Below are 23,012 nucleotides of genomic sequence, written 5' to 3' on the forward strand. Positions count from 1 at the left end.
CCCTGCAAGCCAATGTGTCAGAGAAGTTTGAACGTCAAGAAACTCAACAAGCGATTCCAGTTGCTTTCTGTAACTCTGAGTGTGAGGAAGATTCAGGCAGAAGTCTATTGGACAGAGAAATGTTCTTATTTATTGGCAATTGTGTGTTGAGTGTCGATTTTCAAGCTTCTATGGCACAAAGGGTGTCATGACAAAAAGTGTGCCTACAGAGAAACCTGATAGTGGCTTTATTTTTAAAAGGTGTCATAACAAAAAGTGTGGCCATGGTGAAACCTAATAGTGTCAGTGTGTGGGATTTACCTTTACCGTGGAGCTTGTCCAGGAAGGACTCTAACTTGTCCAGCCTCTTGTCCCCTTCCACCTTGACGCCAGTCGGAGTGGAGATTTCTTCTCAGCAAAAGAGATGACAACATACAGGCGGCCATTTTGACAACAGGTCACTTGATGTATGGTTAGTTTCCTAAGTTCAGAAGTCTAGGAAAATGGCACTTGTATAGCACTTTTAACAAATACATGTCATGGGGCAACTAACTATGGACCTAAATCCCAAATAGCAAGCAGAGGCTTAAAGGGATAGCGCAAGATTTTGGCAATTAAGCCCTTAAGCATGCTATACTTCTAGTAGACTTCCAGTCATTGCGCTAACGCTAGATAGCATAGGCTCGAGAAACTAATACGAGTTCATCGGACTCTGGGTAGGTAGAAAAAGGGCTTAATTGCCAAAATGTTACACTATCCCTTAAGTCTATCTAATCATCAGTCTATCTAATCATCAAAAGGAGAACATAGTATACCTTCATGTGGCTTGACTGGCGTGGAGCTGGACTTCTTAATGTGAGAAATGGGAGACTCCTCTTTACTAGTCTCGGACACAAGACCTGATGGGAAAGAAAACAGGGGTCATACTGACGTCAATATGAAGTATGAAGGTGAGTATATACTCTAAATATAGTATTTCCAAGCTGCATTTTTAAGCCCACTCCACATACAATAGGATTAGTCCATATAAAAACAGCATGCGTGTGTGTAACGATAGGTGTGATAAAAGAGGGGTGTCTGATGCAGACCTCTCTTGGCCATGCGCCCGGCCACGGTGAACTGGGTGGAGTCGTTGGCAGCGCCCCGCCCCCTGCTCTTCCATGCCTCCTCCTTCTCCTGCAGGATCTTCATCCTGTCCGCCAGGGACATCTTGGTCTCCACGTCCGCACTGGACTTCTGATGGGGGAAGAGAGAGGAAGGAGAAAGGGATGGAGAGGGGGAGACAGGTTAGAAATAGGCAAATGAATGTGTAACACATGGGAATGTGTGAAACCGATTCCTCAGTCTGAAGTGTCCCAACTTGTGTCAGCAAATAGCTAGCTTTTCGGGGTGGCGCAGACTGGTAAGACGATTCAGGAAGGCGGTCACGTGAGCTGGCAAGGCAGAGGTCCCGAGTTCGCGACAGGTATGGGCCAAATCGGGAGGAAGTGGCACTCGCTAAGTAAAGAGCGTGACGTCCTTTAAGAATTCATGTGTTGACAGGTGTTACAGCATCGTACCTAGAATATTAGGCTACTTCTACAGCTGAATGTTGGAGACAAAGAGTGTGGGAGAGAGATGCAGAGAGAGCAAGAGGGAGACAGAGAGACAGAGAGTGGAACAGAGCACAAACACATATTGGAACATTTCCCAAACTACATTGGTCTTCAGGAAACTTATGAGCTGCACTACCAACAGAGAACCCCACTTCCCCCCTCAGTAGCAAAACAAATGTATACTCATGAATTTTGCTTCATTGCCATTTCTGCACCTAAATTCCATCATTAAAATGAATTACTGTGGAATTTACCAGGCACAAGTCCCACAAGCTGTTGCACAGTAATTCATGATATTAAATATCCGTGATGCATTTTATGGCCTTGGCTTGATTTCCAATGGCTGAGTACAGTACAATGGTGTGTGTGAGCTGTGAGACACAATAACAAAACCCCTTTCGGGAGTGCATGGTTTCAAAATGGCAATTGTTATCAACTTATTAGAAAATAACAATGTGATATTATTTAATCTCGCTAATTTACTCGGGTGAAAGTTAAAATGCTAATTGTGAAACGTAAAACTACAATGATTGAATGAACGTCGAGGGAACGTTGCCTAGCGCCACGCGGAGAATGGAATCATATGTTAAACATACATACAGTAGATCAAAAGAACTCCTAGAACCACCTGGCCTGTCAAAGTCTGCATTAGTTTTTGTTCAGCTGAAAACTAGGAAGCAACTAAACCTGCTGACTCACTGATACATTCAACAATAGAGTACCAACCTAAACACACAGGGCCGGCATCCCAGACACAGATTAAACCTAATCCTGGACTAAAAAGCATTTTCAATGGAGATTTCCCATTTGAGCATGTTGTTAAGTCCAGTACAAGCTCAATGTGTCCAGAAAACTGGAGTAAGGTAGATAGGTAATGCAATGGTCCCAGTCTAGATTATTGAGAAAGTTGATATTACATAGAAATATACCAAGATATATAGATATTGAATTAGTCAAAAGGAACTGAATTACGAGAAATAGAAATATGAACAGAATGACTAAAACTGTTCAGCTTTAGCTGGCAGCTAAAATGTCTATGAATATAAGTGTTATGCGGAGACATAAAAGAGATAGGGTTTCAGGCCCCAAGGCTCCATATAAAATCACATCCCCAGACTTGACACCCACACCTGAACATATATAAATCTTGGGTCAAAACATGGATACCCATTTTGAAGGAAAGGCTTGGTTGATTCCACAAACTAAAATTTTAAAAAGATGGCCATCTCTATTATTACTTTAGAGAAGAAAAACGACCGTCATGGATATTACAGGGTCTGAAATACACAATGAAATCTTAAAGATTACTTGATGAAAATCTATCATAACACATGTTGTCATTTGGAATGTTTTTAAAAATGTCAGCAGAAGGCATAGTACCTTATGATTGCATAAATAGAGGTAGCCTGAATACTATACAAGGACAGGCACCACACAGTTACAGATAAAGGTATACAAACACACACAGTTGAAGTCGGAAGTTAACATACACCTTAGCCAAATACATTTAAACTCAGTTTTTCACAATTCCATTTAATCACAGTAAAAGTTCCCTGTCTTAGGTCAGTTAGGATCACCACTTTATGTTAAGAATGTGAAATGTCAGAATAATAGGAGAGAGAAAGATTTATTTCAGCTTTTATTTCTTTCATCACATTTCCAGTGGATCAGAAGTTTACACGCACTCAATTAGTATTTGGTAGCATTGCCTTTAAATTGTTTAACTTGGGTCAAACGTTTCAGGTAGCCTTCCACAAGCTTCCCACAATAAGTTGGGTGAATTTTGGCCCATTCCTCCTGACAGAGCTGGTGTAACTGAGTCAGGTTTGTAGGCCTCCTTGCTCGCACACGCTTTTTCAGTTCTGCCTACAAATTTTCTATAGGATTGAGGTCAGGGCTTTGTGACGGCCACTCCAATACCGTGACTTGGTTTTCCTTAAGCCATTTTGCCACATCTTTAGAAGTATGCTTGGGGACATTGTCCATTTGGAAGACCCATTTGCGACCAAGCTTTAAATTTCTGACTGATGTCTTGAGATATTGCTTCAGTAAATCCTCATAATTTTCCGTCCTCAAGATACCATCTATTTTGTGAAGTGCACCAGTCTCTCCTGCAGCAAAGCACCCCCACAACATGATGCTGCCACCCCTGTGCTTCACGGTTGGGTTGGTGTTCTTCAGCTTGCAAGCCTCCCCCTTTTTCCTCCAAACATAACGATGGTCATTATGGCCAAACAGTTCTATTTTTGTTTCATCAGACCAGAGGACATTTCTCCAAAAAGTACGATCTTTGTCCCCATGTGCAGTTGCAAACCGTAGTCTGGCTTTTTTATGGTGGTTTTGGAGCAGTGGCTTCTTCCTTGCTGAGCGGCCTTTCAGGTTATGTCGATATAGGATTAGTTTTACTGTGGATATAGATACTTTTGTACCCGTTTCCTCCAGCATCTTCACAAGGTCCTTTGCTGTTGTTCTGGGATTGATTTGCACTTTTCGCAAAACAAAGTACTTTCACAGTTCCAATCCTGATTTGTTGGTCATTACTGAGACGTGGTTAAATAAGAGTGTTTTGAACACTGACGTTAACCTTTCTGCTTATAACATTTTTTGGCAAGACAGATCTTCCAAAGGTGATGGAGTGGCAATCTTTACCAAGGAACACCTTCTGTGCTCGGTTGTCTCCACCAAGTCTGTCCCCAAACAATTTGATTTGCTGGTTTTACGCATTAAACTTTCAAATAGCTCAGTTGACTTTTGCTGGGTGTTATCGGCCACCATCAGCACCGGCCTGTACCCTAAATGCCCTAAGCGCTCTCCTGGCCCATTACACGAAGTCTGAATTTGTCCTGTTAGGTGACCTAAACGGGGACATGCTTAAACCACCTGACCAAGTCCTAAAGCAATGGACGCACTAAATCTTTCTCAGATTATTACCAATCCCACAAGGTATGACTCCAAACACCCAGAAAAGGCTACTCTCCTTGATGTTATCCTTACAAATAATCCTGATAGGTATCAGTCTGGTGTTTTCTGTAATGACCTTAGTGATCACTGTTTGACAGCTGGTGTTTGTAATGGTAGCTCAGTGAAACGACCTGTCCTGATTTGTCATAGACACTTGCTAAAAAAACTTTAATGAGCAAGCCAGCCTTCATGACCTGGCCTCTAAATTGGTATAGAATCAGCTTTATCCCCTCTGTCAAAGACGAATGGACCTTCTTTTTTTATATTTTCAGAGGTATCGTTAACAAATACGCACCCATAAAGAAAATGAGAATTATAAACAGGTTCAGCCCCTGGTTAAACCGTGATCTGGCAGAGTTACTCCACTTCAAGAATTCCATTTGGCAAATCGCTCGGCACAAGCATACTCAGGCTGACTGGCTCTCGTTCAGGAAAATTAAAAATAAGTGCACTCAGGCTATCTGGAAGGCCAAAGTTAGTTACTTTAAGGAGCGGTTCTCCCTCTGTGGGTCTAAACCCAAGTAGTTCTGGAAAACGGTTAAAGACATGGAGAATAAACCCTCCTCCTCACAGCTGCCCATGTCCCTTAATGTTGATGATGTGGTTGTTACTGATAAGGAGCACATGGCTGACCTCTTTAATCACCACTTCATTAAGTCAGGATTCCTATTTGACTCTGCCATGCCTCCTTGTCTGTCCAACATTTCCTAATCTCCCACCCCTTCTAATGCGACTATCCCCAATACTCCTCCCTCTTTTTCTCCTTCCCAACTACAAAGTTTCTCCCTGAGTCCAAGGTGCTAGAGCTCTTTAAACTTAGATGGCTAATACAACCTGAAACCAGTGCTGGTGTAAGCCTAGATCAGCATTTCTGTGTAACGGTATCTACAGAGAGAAATAGGCAAAGCATGAATATGTTAGCTAGTTAGCTACATAAAAGGGGAATGTACCATCGTATAGGGCCCCCTGGGAAACGATGACCAACACTTTGGTTCCTACCTTTTCACAATAATTCCTCCCTGACTTATTTATTTGACATCATGTCAAATAACATGTATTCAAAGTGCTGCCCACTATACTGTAACTATTGAACTACAATAATCATTCTATTCCCATGATTCCAACAGTACACCGATAAACTAGGCCTATATATATTTTGATTCCATGTGTTATTTCATAGTTTCGATGTCTTCACTATTATTCTACAATGTAGAAATTATAAAAATAAAGAAAAACCCTGGAATGAGTAAGTGTGTCCAAATGTTTGACTGGTACTGTACATACAAGCTTGCACACACACTAGGTGTACACACACACGCAAACACAAGCGCGTACACACACACACTCCCAGTAACTCACCTGATTACTACAGACTTGTCAGTGTGTACGGTTGACAGAATAGGCAGGGTATCATACAGAGATGAGGAAAGGGTCTTGAGGTGGAAGCAGGGGAGGAAGAGAGGAGAGAAGGGGGTGGAGGGTGGGTCATCCTTAATATCCGGCGAGACCACAGCTGGAGTGGGAGGAAATTGGGTTTTGAGACCGTGCAGAGAAGCAACAGGAGTCATTCCCAACCTATGAGGGAATGCGGGAAGAGCGAGGGGAAAGGAGAGAGGGAGGTGAAAAGGTGGACCTATTCAGTGAGAAGAGGGGGATACATAATTAAGATGGTGCCCACCCTTCCCATTTGAGATTGAGGCCTGTAGGCTTTGGTAACACTTTAGTAAGCCTGCAGGTATAATGCTTAATAAACTTGCTATAAGTACTCATGCACGTCTTTATCAAATCTCATAAGACTTATAATATTTGAAGTCCCTATGTAACAGCATTTCAACAGACTCAAAATGTGTGGTATTTAGTCAGGATCAGTATGAGATAAGAGGGTCGTGCATGCTCATGACAGTACCTCAATGCATTATAACTGCATAATAATGCATGATACCTGTAGGATTTTAAGTAAATGGTTACCCAAGTTCTCCTAACGAATACAGCAGAATCTACACAACAGATGAATTCTAAGACAGACTCGACCCTTTCCCCTCGCAGACCTAGCATATGGCTCTCGTCTTTCATCTCCACAGAAAAGACTGTTTCTCCTATTTTGATTCGGGGAGAACAAACGTCCAACCAATCCCAAGCCCAGACAGGTGGGAGTGGGCGGGAGGGGGAGTTGCACACATCGCTGTGGTGAGCTCACTGTTATGGCACTGGAGGCAGCCTGTGAGACCTAAATGTCATTACATTTATGTTTTTCACTCTAAGGATGTTATAGATGGGTTAGCTGACAACGTCACGAAAACGATGCACTCAAGGCCTGTGTGTTATGATTCTGGATGGCCAGCTAGCAACAATGACAAGAAACTGCCATTTGGTGAATAAAAAGTGGGTTGTTTCAATTCGTTTGATCTTGTTCGTGATACCATGTCTATGCTAATATGGCTACAATTTGCTAGCTAGCTAGGTAACCAACAACTGTAACGATGTGTTTGAGAAACAAGTGCTCAATGTGCAAATGTATTTATGTTTTCAATAAAAATTGGAGACAAAATATAGTTTACATGTTATCAACAATCTAAGTCAAACCCATCTGTTTTGCCCCATAGTTGTGCAAGCATCGGTTTGGTTGCTAAACAACCAATCCGTCTATAGCCTAGTCGACAGATGTCAGGCAGACCTCCAGTTACTGGCGAGAGGGGAAACTTTTACAGGTTTACTGCAGGTTGGGGGAGGTGAGAATGAATTTCATAGGTTTTGTGGTATTTGTTGCTGTAAAAAAGGATAAAAGTATTAGCCAGTGTTTCTCCTAGCTAAATTATTTTCCAAGCAGGGGACCGCAAAGCCACCATAAAATCATCCAGGTCCACGTTAACATAACATTTCAATGTAACCAATTTAGGTCAAATTATTTTAGGTAGAGGGGAACATAACAAGGCTGGAGTACCCATCTTATCTACACAAAAGTATTCGGAACACTGAATATTTCAAAGCTCTGGTCAAGTTTGAACCCAGCAACAAGTCACATTGGAATTCAAGATGAGAACTAGCATTTTCGCTACAAAAGATTAACTTACTCCACTGAATGACAGTAGAACTTTGCATGTAGAGTACACTAATAAGTGACAGCCACATACAAATCAGTGTCACTCATACACTCCAACAAATGTTTTTTCAATAGCATTTTAAAAAATAAATAAAAAATGACACCAGAGTGGAAAATGTTGCGCTAGCAGGAAACATCTGTAGCTTGTGAGAGAAGGTGGCGGCGGTGTATGTTCCATGCCCCATTCTCCTGACGACGGCGAAAGAGCAACAACATCTGTTCCGGCTCGGTTCCACAGCGACTCAGAGGAGAGTTCCTGTTTTTCCTAAACGTGTGCCTGGAAAACTAAAGGTGCTACCTAGAGTTAAAAAAATTATAATAGAGCATCTGGAACTATGATTTTCACCATTATATCCACCCAAGATGATGAGGGGCACAACTTGTGTGCTGGTGAAGTGTTTCACTGTTTTGAATCAACTTTATTGATTGAATAGACTTCATTTCCCCCCTCCTAGCTGTTGCACTTCACCCCCACTCAATAGTTTTGTTTTTATTGATTTCAATTGACAGTTTTCATGCATTCAGGGTCAAATTTGGTATCAAAATGATACATTGTACCTTGGCTCTGGTGGTAGCTAGTCTCCTTATAAACTTGTGCTCCCTCTCTCTCTGCAATGCTGACAGCTGCAGCATGATGAGTTCCAGTCCAATTCATCAGTAGTGACCTCAGATGGATTAAAGGAAGAAATCCACAGGCATATTTGGAAGCTTGGCATACTTTTTCCCTGGGACGTTTCTGAGCTGTCTGTGAATGCCTCCGATGCACTTTTTAGGTTAACTGTGGACTTATCCATAAATTACAGACATAAATTGAATAAATAGTCCGGTCTCCCTTGGGAAATAGGTCTTCTGACCTCAATGGAACTACATGGTTAAATAAAGTTGAAATAAAAATCGTAAAGACCCCGTCTGTATAAAGGAAGATTACATCATTTCTGGAGCCCAATTGAATGTTTCTGGGATTTGTGTTGAGAATGCTTTGGCTCCCGGTGAACACTTGAGATGGGATTTTCAGACTAAGAGTGTATTTATAGGGAAGATGGCAGCTACTCTCGGATGGAAGCTTCACCATAACCAGTACACCCATCGAGGTTTGTCTCATGTGGAAGCCTAGAAAGATGTTCCATCCATATGAATAAAGATGACATTGTTTCTAGTGTCCTATTGAAATGTTCTGGCGATTTGTGAAGAGCTCCACAAATGCGTGCCACAAACGTTATATAAATGAGTAACATGATGATGCATTCAGAGTTGGAAAACAAAAAGGAGAGGGCGAGCACATGATATGTCGAGTGAGTTAGAGACAGAGATAGATTAGGTAAGGGAGTTTGGTGTGAGTGAAAGAGATGGAAAAAGAGTGTATGAATGAGAGAGGGAGGAGAGACTGAGCATGTGTTTTTGTATATTTTATATGAGCGGGAAATTACACTTATGTTTCTGTGTGTGTGAGAGAGCAAGAGAGAATGTGTGTGTGTAGCACAGAAAAGTACAGAGAGAACTTTAATTTCTTATTTCTATTAGTGAGAGACAGGGAGAGGGTATGTATGTACGTGTAGGACAGAAAGAGGGAGAGAGTATGTATGTACGTGTAGGACAGAAAGAGAGAAAGTGAGAAAGACAAATAAAGGGAGAAACAGGAAGTAGACCAACTCGCGGGAGGAGAACCACAGGAAACACCCTGTACTGCGTGGTATTTTATTTTTATGAGTGCGTCTTTCTCTGGGAAGCTGCATGGCTAGGCCCTGGATTTGGCCTCATCGCACAACCACTCCCAAATATCCCTCCCCACATCACATCTCCTCCCCACCCACCCCACCACACTCCCCCCTTTCCTTCCCCTCCCCACCTTAGCCACACTCACCCTTTTCTCAACCTCCTACCCCCACCCTACTACACTCCCGTCGTTTTCCTCCGCTTTCCCACCCTTCTCTTCTTAGCACAACACACAGGAAAGCAAACTGGATCAGCACATTTCCACCACAAAACCCAGACCGAGTCTCAGTCTTTACAGACAGGTCACATTTCCTGGGTCATGATCACTACCAGAGGCCCAGGCTTCAGAGGCCTCCAGTCCTTAACCTTGTCAGACCCAGAGTTTCTCCAAACTTCCAAAGCCCAAATCGAGCCTCATTCCTAGCCTCACAAACAGCTCCAGTCCTCTGTATAGAGTGACTCAGAGGCCCAGACTTACCTTCTTCTTCCAGGCATCTCCAGAGTCCTGGAGCTGGTTGAAACGGTCAGCCAGGGACTTTTGCACCAGATCCTTGGGCTTCTTCAGCTTGGCCTTCCACTCCTCCTCACCACTGCTCAATTCAGCCAGCCTGGGAGAAGGAGAGGAGGGCAGTCAATGTAGGCCTTACTAGCAAAGAAAATCACATGTAATGTATAGGCTATTTTTCAAACAGAGTAACACACAAAGTGTGAAGGACTACATCTGAATCGTAAGAATATATCTTATTTATACAGTATCATAGAATATGCATCTTACAGTATGTTTATACAAAATACACTGTAGAGGTAGAAATGCTGTCAATGTCCATGTATGAAGTGGGCAGACCTGTACCAGTCATTTGTTTTATGATAGGTAGGCGATGTCTACAAAATGAAAACGCATGTGTGTGTGCATGCGTTTAAATTTCCCCTACTGTACCTCTCTTTCAGGGATGACCCCACACTGCTGTCCAGACTGCTATCCATATCCTGATCCTCTCCATCTTCCGTGTCCAACGACGACATCTTCTCCATCTCTTCCTCCCCCAGGCTCTCGTCTGGAGAGGGGGTCCGGCTCTGGAGGTCCTCCGCTGAACTACTGCTACCACCACGCCCACTGCCCCTCTGCATCTGGGGGGTACTGAAACGCCCACCGTCAGGGCTATCGTCCACTATCGTCTCATCTTCCTGAAATAACAACAATAATTATTGATTGGGCTGATCGCTCGTTAAACCATCAATACACGCTAAAAATCACCCGCACAGCTGATCTCAATTGCAACCATCATCCGCCACCGGATTGCAGCTCCATAAAGCGGATGTCGGGGTTATTTTTTAGTCCTGATTGCAACCAACGTTTTCCAAGACAATTTCGCCCTCTTATCATCGGAACAATTTTCTCTAGCAAGTGATCTATTATACAGTCATTCAACTGAAATAAAGTATTTCACATAATCCAGATGATCATAGTGGGAAACTAGTGTGGATACTAAATTACATAGGGCCGATTTCCCAGGCACAGATTGAGCCCAGTCCTAGACTAAAACACATGTTCAATGGAGATTATATAGAGACGTATATAAATTCAGATCCTCAAACTGTTTTTTACATACTAAGAAGTGAGAAAACACACCTCGTCCTCCTCTTCCTCCACCTCCTCTGTTTTCTCCTCATCTTCCTCGTCGCTCTCGGGGTGGCTCAGGGTGACGCTGGTTTGTCGGACCGCCCCGGTGGTGGGGGTGCTTTCAGGGGTTCCTCCCTCACTGTAGTCCGACTCGACACTAGTGGAACGACTCTTTTTGAGGATGCCCTTGATGCCGCTGCGGGTGCCCGAGTCTTGGCGCTGCAGCAAGACAGGCTGGGAGGGTATAAGGGACTTGTCCTCTTCGTCCTTGCTTCTGGGGTATGGTGTTTGGTCGGAGAGGGGTAGGGGGGAACTGGAGGACGAGAGCTGGACGGGGGAGGGAGGAACAAGGGAATTATCGAATTATGAATCAGAAAACTTCATTGAAATTACAACATCTAGAGTGTACAATGGTAAGCTAAAGAAATGAGAAACACATTTTTTACAAAGTGGGATTCAAACAGTTGTCAAGGATCTATACAAAACACAATGTCAAAGCGGAAGAAAAATGTTTACTTAATTTTTTATTTCAAATAAAATATTAATTAGATAATTACTCAACCACCTGAGTCAATACATGTTAGAATCACCTTTGGCAGTGATTACAGCTGTCAGTCTTTCTGGGTAAGTCTCTTAGAGCTTTGAACACCTGGATTGTACAATATTTGCCAATTATTCTTTAAAATAATTCCTCAAGCTCTGTCAAGTTGGTTGTTGCCATAGATTTTCCAAATTCCAAATTGTAACTAGGCCACTCAGGAACATTCAATGTCGTCTTCGTAAGCAACTCCAGTGTATGTTTGGCCTTGTGTTTTAGGTTATTGTCCTGCTGAAAGGTGAATTTATCTTCCAGTGTCTGTTGAAAAGTAGACAAACAGGTTTTCCTCTAGGATTTTGCCTGTTCTTAGCTCTATTCCGTTTCTTTTTATCCTAAAAATCTTCCTACCCACTGGGCACAGATGTCAATTCAATGTCTATTCCAGGTTGGTTCAACTTAATTTTGTTGAAATAACGCTGATTCAACCAGTTTGTGCTAATCCTTGCTGAGGACAAGCATACCCATAACATGATGCATGCAATATGAGGAGTGGTACTCAGTGAAGTGTTGGATTTGCCCCAAACGTTATGCTTTGTATTCTGGACCAAAACAAATAATTTATTTGCCCATTTCTTTTGCAGTATTACTTTAGTGCCTTATTGCAAACAGGATGCATGTTTTAGAATATTGGTATTGTGTTCAGGCTTCCTTCTTTTCACTTTGTCATTTAAGTTAGTATTGTGAAGTACTACAATGTTTTTGATCCATCCTCAGTTCTATCACAGCCGTTAAACTCTAACGTTTTAAAATCACTTACCATCAATTTACCATTGGCCTCATGGTAAAATCCCTGAGCGGTTTCCTTCCTTTGCGGCAACTGAGTTAGGAAGGACACCTGTATCTTTGTAGCTCGTCATTCAGGACAAAGAGTTCAATCTTGGTTTCATCAGACCAGAGAATCTTGTTTCTCATGGTCTGAGAGTACTTTAGGTGCCTTTTGGCAAACTCCAAGCGGGCTGTCATGTGCCTTTTTACTGAGGAGTGGCTTCCATCTGGCCGCTACCATAAAGGCCTTATTTGTGGAGTGCTGCATAGATGTTTGTCCTTCTGGATGGTTCTTCCATCTCCACAGAGGAAATCCAGAGCTCTGTCAGTGACCATCGGGTTCTTGGTCACCTCCCTGACCAAGGCTTTTCTCCCCCGATTGCTCAGTTTGGCCGGGAGGCCAGCTCTAGGAAGAGAGTCTTGGTGGTTCCAAACTTCTTCCATTTAAGAATGATGGAGGCCACTGTGTTCTGGGAGACCTTCAATGCTGCAGACATTTTTTGGTACGGTTTCCCAGATCTGTGCCTCGACACAATCTTGTCTCTGAGGTCTACGGACAATTTCTTCGACCTCATGGCTTGGTTTTTGCTCTGACATGCACTGTCAACTGTGGGCCCTTATATAGACAGGTGTGTGCCTTTCCAAATCATGTCCAATCAATTGATTTTACCACGTGGACTCCAATAAAGTTGTAGAAACATCTGTAGGAATATCAATGGAAACAGGATGCACCTGAAGCACAATTTTGTGTCTCACAGCAAAGGGTCTGAATATTTATGTAAATAAGCTATCCGTTTTTTGTATTTTTAGAAATTTGCAAAAATGTCCTAAAACTTTTTTCGCTTTGTCAGTATGGGGGTATTGTGTAGAATTCTGAGGATCAAAAAAATTAATTTTAGAATAAGGCTGTAACGTAACAAAATGTGGAAAAAGTAAAGGAGTCTGAATACTTTCCGAAGGCACTGTATATATATTTATATACACAAAATTAAGTATGGATTTCACAAGGCTGGGCAGAGGCGCAGCCATGTGTGGGCCTTGGAGGGCATAGGCCCACCCACTGGGGAGCCAGCCCAGCCAATGAGAATTAGTATTTCACCACAAAGGGGCATTGTCAGACAGAAATACTAATTTAGTATTGTTTTCTTTAGTAATATAGCTACTATTCTTTAATATGAATCATTTAGCTTTGGCAACACTGACCTTATCCTTTATGCCAATTAAAGCATTTTGAATTCGACAGAGAGAGAAAGAGAGGAATGGGATGAGGAAAAGGAAGTGAAGAAAGGAGGAGGTGGAGAGAAATAAGTAGAGAGGTAATAGAGGAGAGGAGTCGAAGGTAGTAATGAACAAAAAAGGGAAAGCATTGCAACAATGATAAAGGTTAACTACAGTGTGACGTTTTTCAACACATCTTCAAAAGCAGAATCCATTGCTAATTAACCGACCCTGACCTGTAGCTACCACTCACAAGACCTGTATTTTTAGCATGAACACGCTCAATCCATTTTTGTAACACACGACTCAACCCTGAAATACACACAAACCAATTCTCACGCATACCCCACAGACTGATACAAGAACACACATCCACATGCATACACTGCTCTTACAGTAGAACACACTATCATCCACATGTTTAAAAAGACTCACCCTCTTCACCTCAAACTCAGTGACCGGTTGTGTGTGGGAGCGCTCCCCCTTCGACCTGCGCTTGTCTGTAGCCTCCTGCATCTCTGAGCCTTTAGACTCTTCCTCCTTGGGAGGGCTGCAGAAAAAGACAGAGCGAGAGACAAAGGAAGAGAGTGAGCGAGATAGAGAAATAAATAGGGAGAGAGACAATGATGGACAGAGAAAATACAATTGAGGATGGCATTGATAGAGGTTGCCTACCAGGACTTTTATTACTGGCACCAACAATCTCCTTTATTATGACACCTTGGCTGGCTGGCTGTCATTTGTGTTTATCATGGGCACTAAATGTACCTTGCCTTCTGATTTGATAGTGGCACTGGCCTCATTCAGGGCTTCTGATAACAGAATCTATGTAAAATATAATCAGTGAGTGAGTGCGTGCGTGTGCATGCGTGTTAACAATTCCAACGTATATTCAGTTCAATGAAAAACCTGTTAAAAAAATAACTCCTAGCACCATAAATGTGGGTACAACACTTTAGTGATCTATGTCTATACTGTGCATTCGGGAAAAGTAATCAGACCCCTTGACTTTTTCAACATTTTGTTACGTTACAGCCTATTTTTCAAATGGATAAAAAAATATATATATTTAAAAAAGTAATCTACACACAAAAGTGACAAAGCAAGAGTTTTTTTCCGAAGACATATCTTACTTACATAAGTATTCAGACCATTTGCTATGAGACACGAAATTGAGCTCAGGTGCATCCTGTTTCCATTGATCATCCTTGAGATGTTTCTACAACTTGAATGGAGTCCACCTGTGGTAAATTCAATTGATTGGACATGATTTGGGAAGGCACATGCCTGTCTATATAATGTCCCACAGTTGACAGTGTATGTCAGAGCAAAAACCAAGCCATGAGGTCGAAGGAATTGTCCGTAGAGCTCCAAGACAGGATTGTGTCGAAGCACAGATCTGGGGAAGCGTACCAAAAAATGACTGCAGCATTGAAGGTCCCCAAGAACACAGTGGCCTCCATCATTCTTAAATGGAAGAAGTGTGGAACAACCAAGACTCTTCCTAGAGCTGGCCGCCAGACCAAACTAAGCAATTGGGGTAGAAGGGCCTTGGTCAGGGAGGTGAACAAGAACCCGATAGTTACTCTGACAGAGCTCCAGAGTTCCTCTGTGGAGATTGTAAAACTTTCCAGAAGGTAGAGTGGCCAGACGGAAGCCACTCCTCAGTAAGAGACACGACACGACAGCCGGCTTGGAGTTTGCCAAAAGGCACCTAAAGACTCTTAGACCATGAGAAACAAGATTCTCTGGTCTGATGAAACCAAGATTGAACTCTTTGGCCTGAATGACAAGCGTCACGTCTGGATGAAACCTGGCACCATCCCTACTGTGGGGATGTTTTTTAGAGGCAGGGACTGGGAGACTAGTCAGGATCGAGGGAAAGATGATCGAACATCTGATCTGCAAAGAATGGGAGAAGCTCCCCAAATACAGGTGTGCCAAGTTTGTTGCGTCCTACCCAAGAAGACTCAAGGCTGAAGTCGCTGCCAAAGGTGCTTCAACAAAGTACTGAGTAAAGGGTGTGAATATGTATGTAAATGTCATAATTGTTAAAAAAAAAAAAAAAAGTCAAATGTATAAAAACCTTTTTTGCTTTGTCATTATGGGGTATTGTGTGCAGATTAATGAGGAAACAAACAATTTAATACATTTTATAATAAAGCTGTAACGTAACAAAATGTGGAAAAAGTCAAGGGGTCTGAATACTTTACGAATGCACTGTAACCTGAAAGTAAATGAAACAAGGTTGTGTGTGGAATTTATGAAGGAATGAAAATTGTCACATTCCTGACAGTAATAATATTAGTGGTTGGTCTCAGAATGAAACTGAAGACAATCAGTAGAACTGGTCAAATTCCAAAAGGTTAGAGGGGAAGGTACGCATTGACATCACACACACACACGCACATAGTGGACATGACCCAGTGGTAGACACCTGCAGCCAGATAACACTGATTATAGAGATTATACAGAGACACCATGCACCAAGGTTATTATAGTTTGTGTTTTTACATTCGTTTTTATTTCTATTAGTTTTAAGATTTTTATTATTTGAAATTCAGTTTATTTTCAGAACCACTTTACACGTTTTATTTATTTGAAGTTTTATATTATTTAGTTTCAGTGTTCAGAACTGAAAGTAGCTTATGCGTGGGAGGCTAGGAACAATTTATGTGTTGTATAGATTTTTGGGACATCACTTCTTGCCAGCGTGAGGCAGTAATGAATAAGGTGATGGGTCAGATCATAGGTTAGGTTTAGGAAATGTTCTGGTTAGGTTTGGGAAATGTTCTGCTTCCTGGAATTGTGTACATATCCTTGCGACATGAGGTGATGGATGAATGGCACGACAATAGGCCTCAGGATCTCATCACGTTATCTCTGCATTCAAATTGCCATCAATAAAATGAAATTGTGTTCGTTGTCCGTAGCTTATGCCTTCCCATACCATAACCCCACCATGGGGCACTCTGTTCACAACGTTGACATCAGCAAACCGCTCGCCCACACGACGCCATACGTCTGCCATCTGCCCCGTACAGTTGAAACTGGGATTCCTCTGTGAAGAGCACACTTCTCCAGCGTGCCAGCGGCCATCAAAGGTGAGCATTTGGCAACTGAAGTCATTTATGAAGCCTAGCTACAGTCAGGTCTAGACCCTAGTGAGGACGACGAGCAGATAAGCTTCCCTGAGATGGTTTTTGACAGTTTTTGCAGAAATTCTTCGGTTGTGCAAACTAGATGTAGACCGATTATTTGGAATGGCCGATTAATTAGGGCCGATTTCACGTTTTCATAACAATCGGAAATCTGCATTTTTGTACACCTATTTGGCCAATCTTTTTTTTTTTTTTTTTACACCTCCATTTAATCTTTATTTAACTAGGCAAGTCAGTTAAGAACACATTCTTATTTTCAATGACGGCCTAGGAAGGGTGGGTTAACTGGCTTGTTCAGGGGCAGAACAACAGATTTTTACCTTGTCAGCTCGGGGGATTCAATCTTGCAACCTTACAGTTAACTAGTCGAACGCTCTAACCACCTGATTACATTGCACTCCACGAGGAGCCTGCCTGTTACGCGAATGCAGTAGAAGACAAGGTAAGTTGCTAGCTAGCATTAAACTTATCTTATAAAAAACAATCATAATCACTAGTTAACTACACATGGTTGATGATATTACTAGTTTATCTAGCGTGTCCTGCATTGCATATAATCGATGTGGTACGTATCGTTGCTCCAATGTGTAGCTAACCATAAACACCAATGCCCTTTTATAAAATCAATACACAGAAGTATATATTTTTAAACCTGCATATTTAGCTAAAAGAAATCCAGGTTAGCAGGCAATATTAACCAGGTGAAATTGTGTCACTTCTCTTGCGTTCATTGCACACAGAGTCAGGGTATATGCAACAGTTTGGGCTGCCTAATTTGCCAGAATTTTACGTAATTATGACATAACATTGAAGGTTGTGCAATGTAACAGGAATATTTAGACTTATGGATGCCACCCGTTAGATAAAATTACGTAACGTTTCAGTAAGTCACTGAAAGAATAAACGTCTTGTTTGAGATGATAGTTTCCGGATTTGACCATATTAATGACCTAAGGCTTGTATTTCTGTGTGTTATTATGTAATAATTAAGTCTATGATTTGATAGAGCAGTCTGACTGAGCGATGGTAGGCACCAGCAGGCTCGTAAGCATTCATTCAAACAGCACTTTCCTGCGTTTTGCCAGAAGCTCTTCGCTGTGCTTCAAGCCTATCAACTCCCGAGATTAGGCTGGTGTAACCGATGTGAAATGGCTAGCTAGTTAGCGGGGTGCGCGCTAATAACGTTTCAAACATCACTTGCTCTCAGACTTGGAGTAGTAATTCCCCTTGCTCTGCATGGGTAACGCTGCTTCGAGGGTGGCTGTTGTCGTTCTGTTCCTGGTTCGAGCCCAGGTAGGAGCGAGGAGAGGGATGGAAGCTATCCTGTTACACTGGCAATACTAAAGTGCCTATAAGAACATCCAATAGTCAAAGGTTAATGAAATACAAATGGTATAGAGAAAAATAGTCCTATAATAACTACAACCTAATATTGACGACTGATGTTAAAAGGAACCACCAGCTTTCAAATGTTCTCATGTTCTGAGCAAGGAACTTAAACGTTAGCATTCTTACATGGTACATATTGCACTTTTACTTTCTTCTCCAACACTTTGTTTTTGCATTATTTAAACGAAATTGAACATGTTTCATTATTTATTTGAGGCTATATTGATTTTATTGATGTATTAAATTAAGTTAAAGTAAGTGTTAATTCAGTATTGTTGTAATTGTCATTATTACAAATAAATAAATACATAAAAATCGTCCGATTAATCGGTATCGACTTTTTTTGGTCCTCCAATAAATCGGTATCGGCGTTGAAAAATCATAATCGGTCGACCTCTAGTGCAAACCCAGTTTCATCAGCTGTCCGGGTGGCTGGTCTTTGACGATCCCGCAGGTGAAGAAGCCAGATGTCGAAGTCCTGGTTCTTGCGTGGTTACACGTGGTCTGCGGTTGAGATATCGGTGGCCTTTTATTGTCCTCAGCATAAGTTGTGCCTGTGTAATGATCTTTTTTTAATTTTATACCTTGATATGGCACACCTGTCAGGTGGATGGCACACCTGTCAGGTGGATGGCACACCTGTCAGGTGGATGGACTACCTTGGCAAAGGAGAAATGCTCACTAACAGGGATGTAAACAAATGTGTCAAATTATTTGGGAAATGGCATGAGCATTAAATATTTTGAGGAGCGAGGGGAACGTGACGGAATTTAACATGCTAAATTAAAGACAGTACAGTAAATGTTGGGATTGTAGCTACATGTCCAGGCAAGACAACGTTAGCTGGAAATCTACAGTGATTTGGCCGGTGGGTGAAACTGACTAAATGTGGCACACGTTGCTTCGTTCATCTTTCCCTCTATCCTGACTAATCTCCCAGTCCCTGCCGCTGAAAACATCCCCACAGCATGATGCTGCCACCACTTTGCGCCATGTTTCCTGCAGATGTGATGCTTGGCATTCAGGACAAAGTTCAATCTTGGTTTCATCAGACCAGATATTTTTTTCCCCCATGGTCTGAGAGTCCATTAGGTGCCTTTTGGCAAACTCCAAGCAGACTGTCATGCCTTTTACTGAGGAGTGGCTTCCGTCTGGCCACTCTACCATAAAGGCTTAATTGGTGTAGTGCTGCGGAGCTTGTTGTACTTCTGGAAAGTTCTCCCAACTCCACAGAGCAACTCTGAAGCTCTGTCAGAGTGACCCCTTCTCCCCCGATTGCTGTTAGGCCGGGTGGCCATCTCTAGGATGAGTCTTGGTGGTTCCAAACTTCTTCCATTTAAGAATGATGGAGGCCACTGTGTTCTTCGGGACCTTCAGTGCTGCAGACATGGTACCATTCCCCAGATCTGTGCCTTGATAGAATTCTGTCTCCGAGCTCTACAGACAATTCCTTCGACCTCATGGCTTGGTTTTTGCTCTGACATGCACTGTTAACTGTGGGACCTTATATAGACAGGCATGTGCCTTCCCAAATCATGTCCAATCAATTGAATTTACCACAGGTGGACTCCAATCAAGTTGTAGAAACATCAAGGATGATCAATGGAAACAGGATGCACCTGATCTCAATTTTGAGTCTCATAGCAAAGGGTCTGAATACTTGTGTAAATAAGGTATCTGTTTTTTTTATATTTTCAAAAATGTCAAAACCTGTTTTTGCTTTGTCAGTATGGGGTTTTGTCGGTAGATTTGAAGGGGGGAAATATATTTAATCCATTTTAGAATAAGTCTAACGTAACAAAATGTAGTCAAGGAGTCTGAATACTGTCCGAATGGTGTGTAACTAGTTAACATTAGCTAGATAGCTCAACAGGGCAGTATATAGTTTGTGCGAATTGACGCGGCTAGCTCACTCGACAACACACGTCCTATCGCGCAACAGTAAGCCAAGGCCTAGCATGTAGTGACACGGCTAGCTAGCTAACTCAACAAAAAGCCTTTTTGAGCAAAGTAGCTAGCTAGCCATTGTTTCAGCTCATCTTGAGCTAGTTAAAGTTAGCAACATAGCGTCAGCTAGCTAACATTAGCTTACTAGCAACCATGCCAAACATTAGCTAGCTAACATTAGTTATAAAGAGGCTGCAGCCAGCCAACAGCAGAAAATACCAACACGGATTAGCTAACTAGTTAACAACATGAAAAACATTTGCTTCGTTTATTGATTCCAATAAAGATTTGATTCCTTAAAAATAATAAATTCCCAATATATTAAAGCATGTAAATCGCGAATCATTTCCAAATCGATTCCTGAAGAATTCATCAGCTTTCTGACCAAATGGCAGCCGTCATTCTGCTTCATTGTATTTGCCTCGGTAGCTACAAACATGGCTTGAAATTTGGACCGAGTATGCCAACAGCCGACAAATACAGCGAGGGCCGCGTAATTAGCTACTGAGAAATATACACTCACAAAGCACGACATAGTCAACTCAGTGGTTCAAACATGTGTTTCCTTTACTACTAATGCAAGTTTGTTCAACTATTTTGCTAACGTTAGCTCCCGTGCAAAACGTGCTAGCTAGTGAAAGTATTCAGACCCCTTGACTTTTTCCACATTTTGTTGCATTACAGCCTTATTCTAAATTTGATAAAATCGTTTCCCACCTCATCAATACACAATACACCATAATGATGAAGCAAAAACAGGTTGTTAGATCTTTTAGCAAATTCACAGGTCTCTTCAAGTCCGGGCTCTGGCTTGGCCACTCAAACCACCAAGACTCATCCTAGAGATGGCCACCCGGTCTAACAGCAATCGGGGGAGAAGGGGTCACTCTGACAGAGCTTCAGAGTTGCTCTGTGGAGTTGGGAGAACTTTCCAGAAGTACAACAAGCTCCGCAGCACTACACCAATTAAGCCTTTATGGTAGAGTGGCCAGACGGAAGCCACTCCTCAGTAAAAGGCATGACAGTCTGCTTGGAGTTTGCCAAAAGGCACCTAATGGACTCTCAGACCATGGGGGGAAAAAATATCTGGTCTGATGAAACCAAGATTGAACTTTGTCCTGAATGCCAAGCATCACATCTGCAGGAAACATGGCGCATAGTGGTGGCAGCATCATGCTGTGGGGATGTTTTCAGCGGCAGGGACTGGGAGATTAGTCAGGATAGAGGGAAAGATGAACGAAGCAACGTACAGAAAGATTCTTGACGAAAACCTGCTCTAGAGCGCTCAGGACCTCTGGCTGGGGCGAAGGTTCACCTTCCAACCTGGCAACCCTAAGCATACAGCCAAGACAACGCAGGAGTGGCTTCTGGACACGTCTCAATGTGTTTGAGTGGCCAAGCCAGAGCCCGGACTTGAAGAGACCTGTGAATTTGCTAAAAGATCTAACAACCTGTTTTTGCTTCATCATTATGGTGTATTGTGTATTGATGAGGTGGGAAATTATTTTATCAAATTTAGAATAAGGCTGTAATGCAACAAAATGTGGAAAAAGTCAAGGGGTCTGAATACTTTCACTAGCTAGCACGTTTTGCACGGGAGCTAACGTTAGCAAAATAGTTGAACAAACTTGCATTAGTAGTAAAGGAAACACATGTTTGAACCACTGAGTTGACTATGTCGTGCTTTGTGAGTGTATATTTCTCAGTAGCTAATTACGCGGCCCTCGCTGTATTTGTCGGCTGTTGGCATACTCGGTCCAAATTTCAAGCCATGTTTGTAGCTACCGAGGCAAATACAATGAAGCAGAATGACGGCTGCCATTTGGTCAGAAAGCTGATGAATTCTTCAGGAATCGATTCGCGATTTACATGCTTTAATATATTGAATTTATTATTTTTAAGGAATCAAATCTTTATTGGAATCAATTTAAGGATTCATGTCTTTTGTGTGTGAAATGTATGTATTTATTTTATAACTGTTACTTTCGAAATAAATAAATAAATGAAACACACCCGAAACGAAACAAATTAGAAACTTGGCCTCCTACACTAACTGAAGTAAAATAAATACCATGGTAAATTATTGAGCTTGCTAAATCAACCTTTTATAACAGACTGACCAGAAAAATTCGAATTACATGATCTTGAAATGATTCTAAATGGTCAAAAAATATTACATTAAAAAAAAAAGACTAGATAAATCATAAGGGAATAAGGTTACTGTATGTCAACGACAGCCCATTAAGGTCCATTTGGCTACATCTACACTTGCAGCCCAATTCTGATCTTTGCCCGATTATGGGCAAAAGAGCTGATCTGATTGGACAAAAGACCAATTTGTGGAAAAAGCATCAGTACTGGGCTGCCTGAGTAAATGCTGCCATAGGGACCCATGTTGTAGCCCACATGGGTATGTCCATGTCTGGCCCAAAAGGTTAACCCAACTAGGTCCCAGTTAAGATGTCCATTTAGAGTCCTTGGATATGAAATGTTGCACTAGATCAGTAGCCTAAATACTTTGTTTTATTTTCACAGCTACCTATGAACAAACCCGGATCTAACTTTTTTAAAAAGCAGAGGAAACTTCTGATCTGCAGACAGACTCCGACTTGGATGAAGAAGAGTCAGAACCTGACAGTGGTAACACGGCGACAACTTCATTGCTGACATGCACAATTTTGGGATTGTATAAAGTGTGAGTAAACCAATGTGCACATTGGTAATTTTCTTTAACTATACCTGTAATCAGAGTTCCTGCATTCTATTTGATCTGAGCATGTGCTATAAATAAACATTCATTTGTTTTTTTATAAAGAACTGCTTTTGTCATCTCTTAAGACAGCTTGCTCGGGCAACAACATCTGGGTACTGCATGGAGACAGAACAAAGCCAGTTTGGTCCCAGGTGGACAGCACAATTGAGAAAAAAAAAAAAAAAAAATGGTACAGCCTACTTTTTGCACATA

The 23,012-nt window shown here is 42.0% G+C and overlaps 2 protein-coding genes across 5 annotated transcripts in view; one reads left to right on the plus strand and one right to left on the minus strand.

The window, feature by feature from the left end:
* svild (supervillin d) overlaps nucleotides 1-23,012 on the minus strand; it is a 116,478-nt gene that overhangs the window by 30,999 nt on the left and 62,467 nt on the right. For 3 of the 4 annotated variants that reach the window (XM_055921987.1, XM_055922012.1, XM_055921997.1), the window contains 7 exons: nucleotides 13,986-14,100; nucleotides 10,979-11,296; nucleotides 10,286-10,533; nucleotides 9,827-9,956; nucleotides 1,068-1,215; nucleotides 795-878; nucleotides 301-387 (listed from right to left, as the gene is read on the minus strand). In XM_055921987.1, coding sequence (XP_055777962.1) covers nucleotides 301-387; nucleotides 795-878; nucleotides 1,068-1,215; nucleotides 9,827-9,956; nucleotides 10,286-10,533; nucleotides 10,979-11,296; nucleotides 13,986-14,100 — 1,130 coding nt within the window. The remainder of the gene's footprint in view (nucleotides 1-300; nucleotides 388-794; nucleotides 879-1,067; nucleotides 1,216-9,826; nucleotides 9,957-10,285; nucleotides 10,534-10,978; nucleotides 11,297-13,985; nucleotides 14,101-23,012) is intronic. The other variant, XM_055922005.1, reaches the window with a different exon arrangement.
* The window catches only part of LOC129854894 (sperm axonemal maintenance protein CFAP97D1-like), a 79,302-nt gene continuing 75,131 nt past the window's right edge, over nucleotides 18,842-23,012 (plus strand). The window contains exons 1-2 of the mRNA XM_055922040.1: nucleotides 18,842-18,968; nucleotides 22,583-22,742. The gene's annotated coding sequence lies outside the window, so the exon portion shown is untranslated. The remainder of the gene's footprint in view (nucleotides 18,969-22,582; nucleotides 22,743-23,012) is intronic.

This window comes from Salvelinus fontinalis, chromosome 1 (genome assembly GCF_029448725.1).
Source record: "Salvelinus fontinalis isolate EN_2023a chromosome 1, ASM2944872v1, whole genome shotgun sequence".
NCBI classification, from domain to species: domain Eukaryota; kingdom Metazoa; phylum Chordata; class Actinopteri; order Salmoniformes; family Salmonidae; genus Salvelinus; species Salvelinus fontinalis.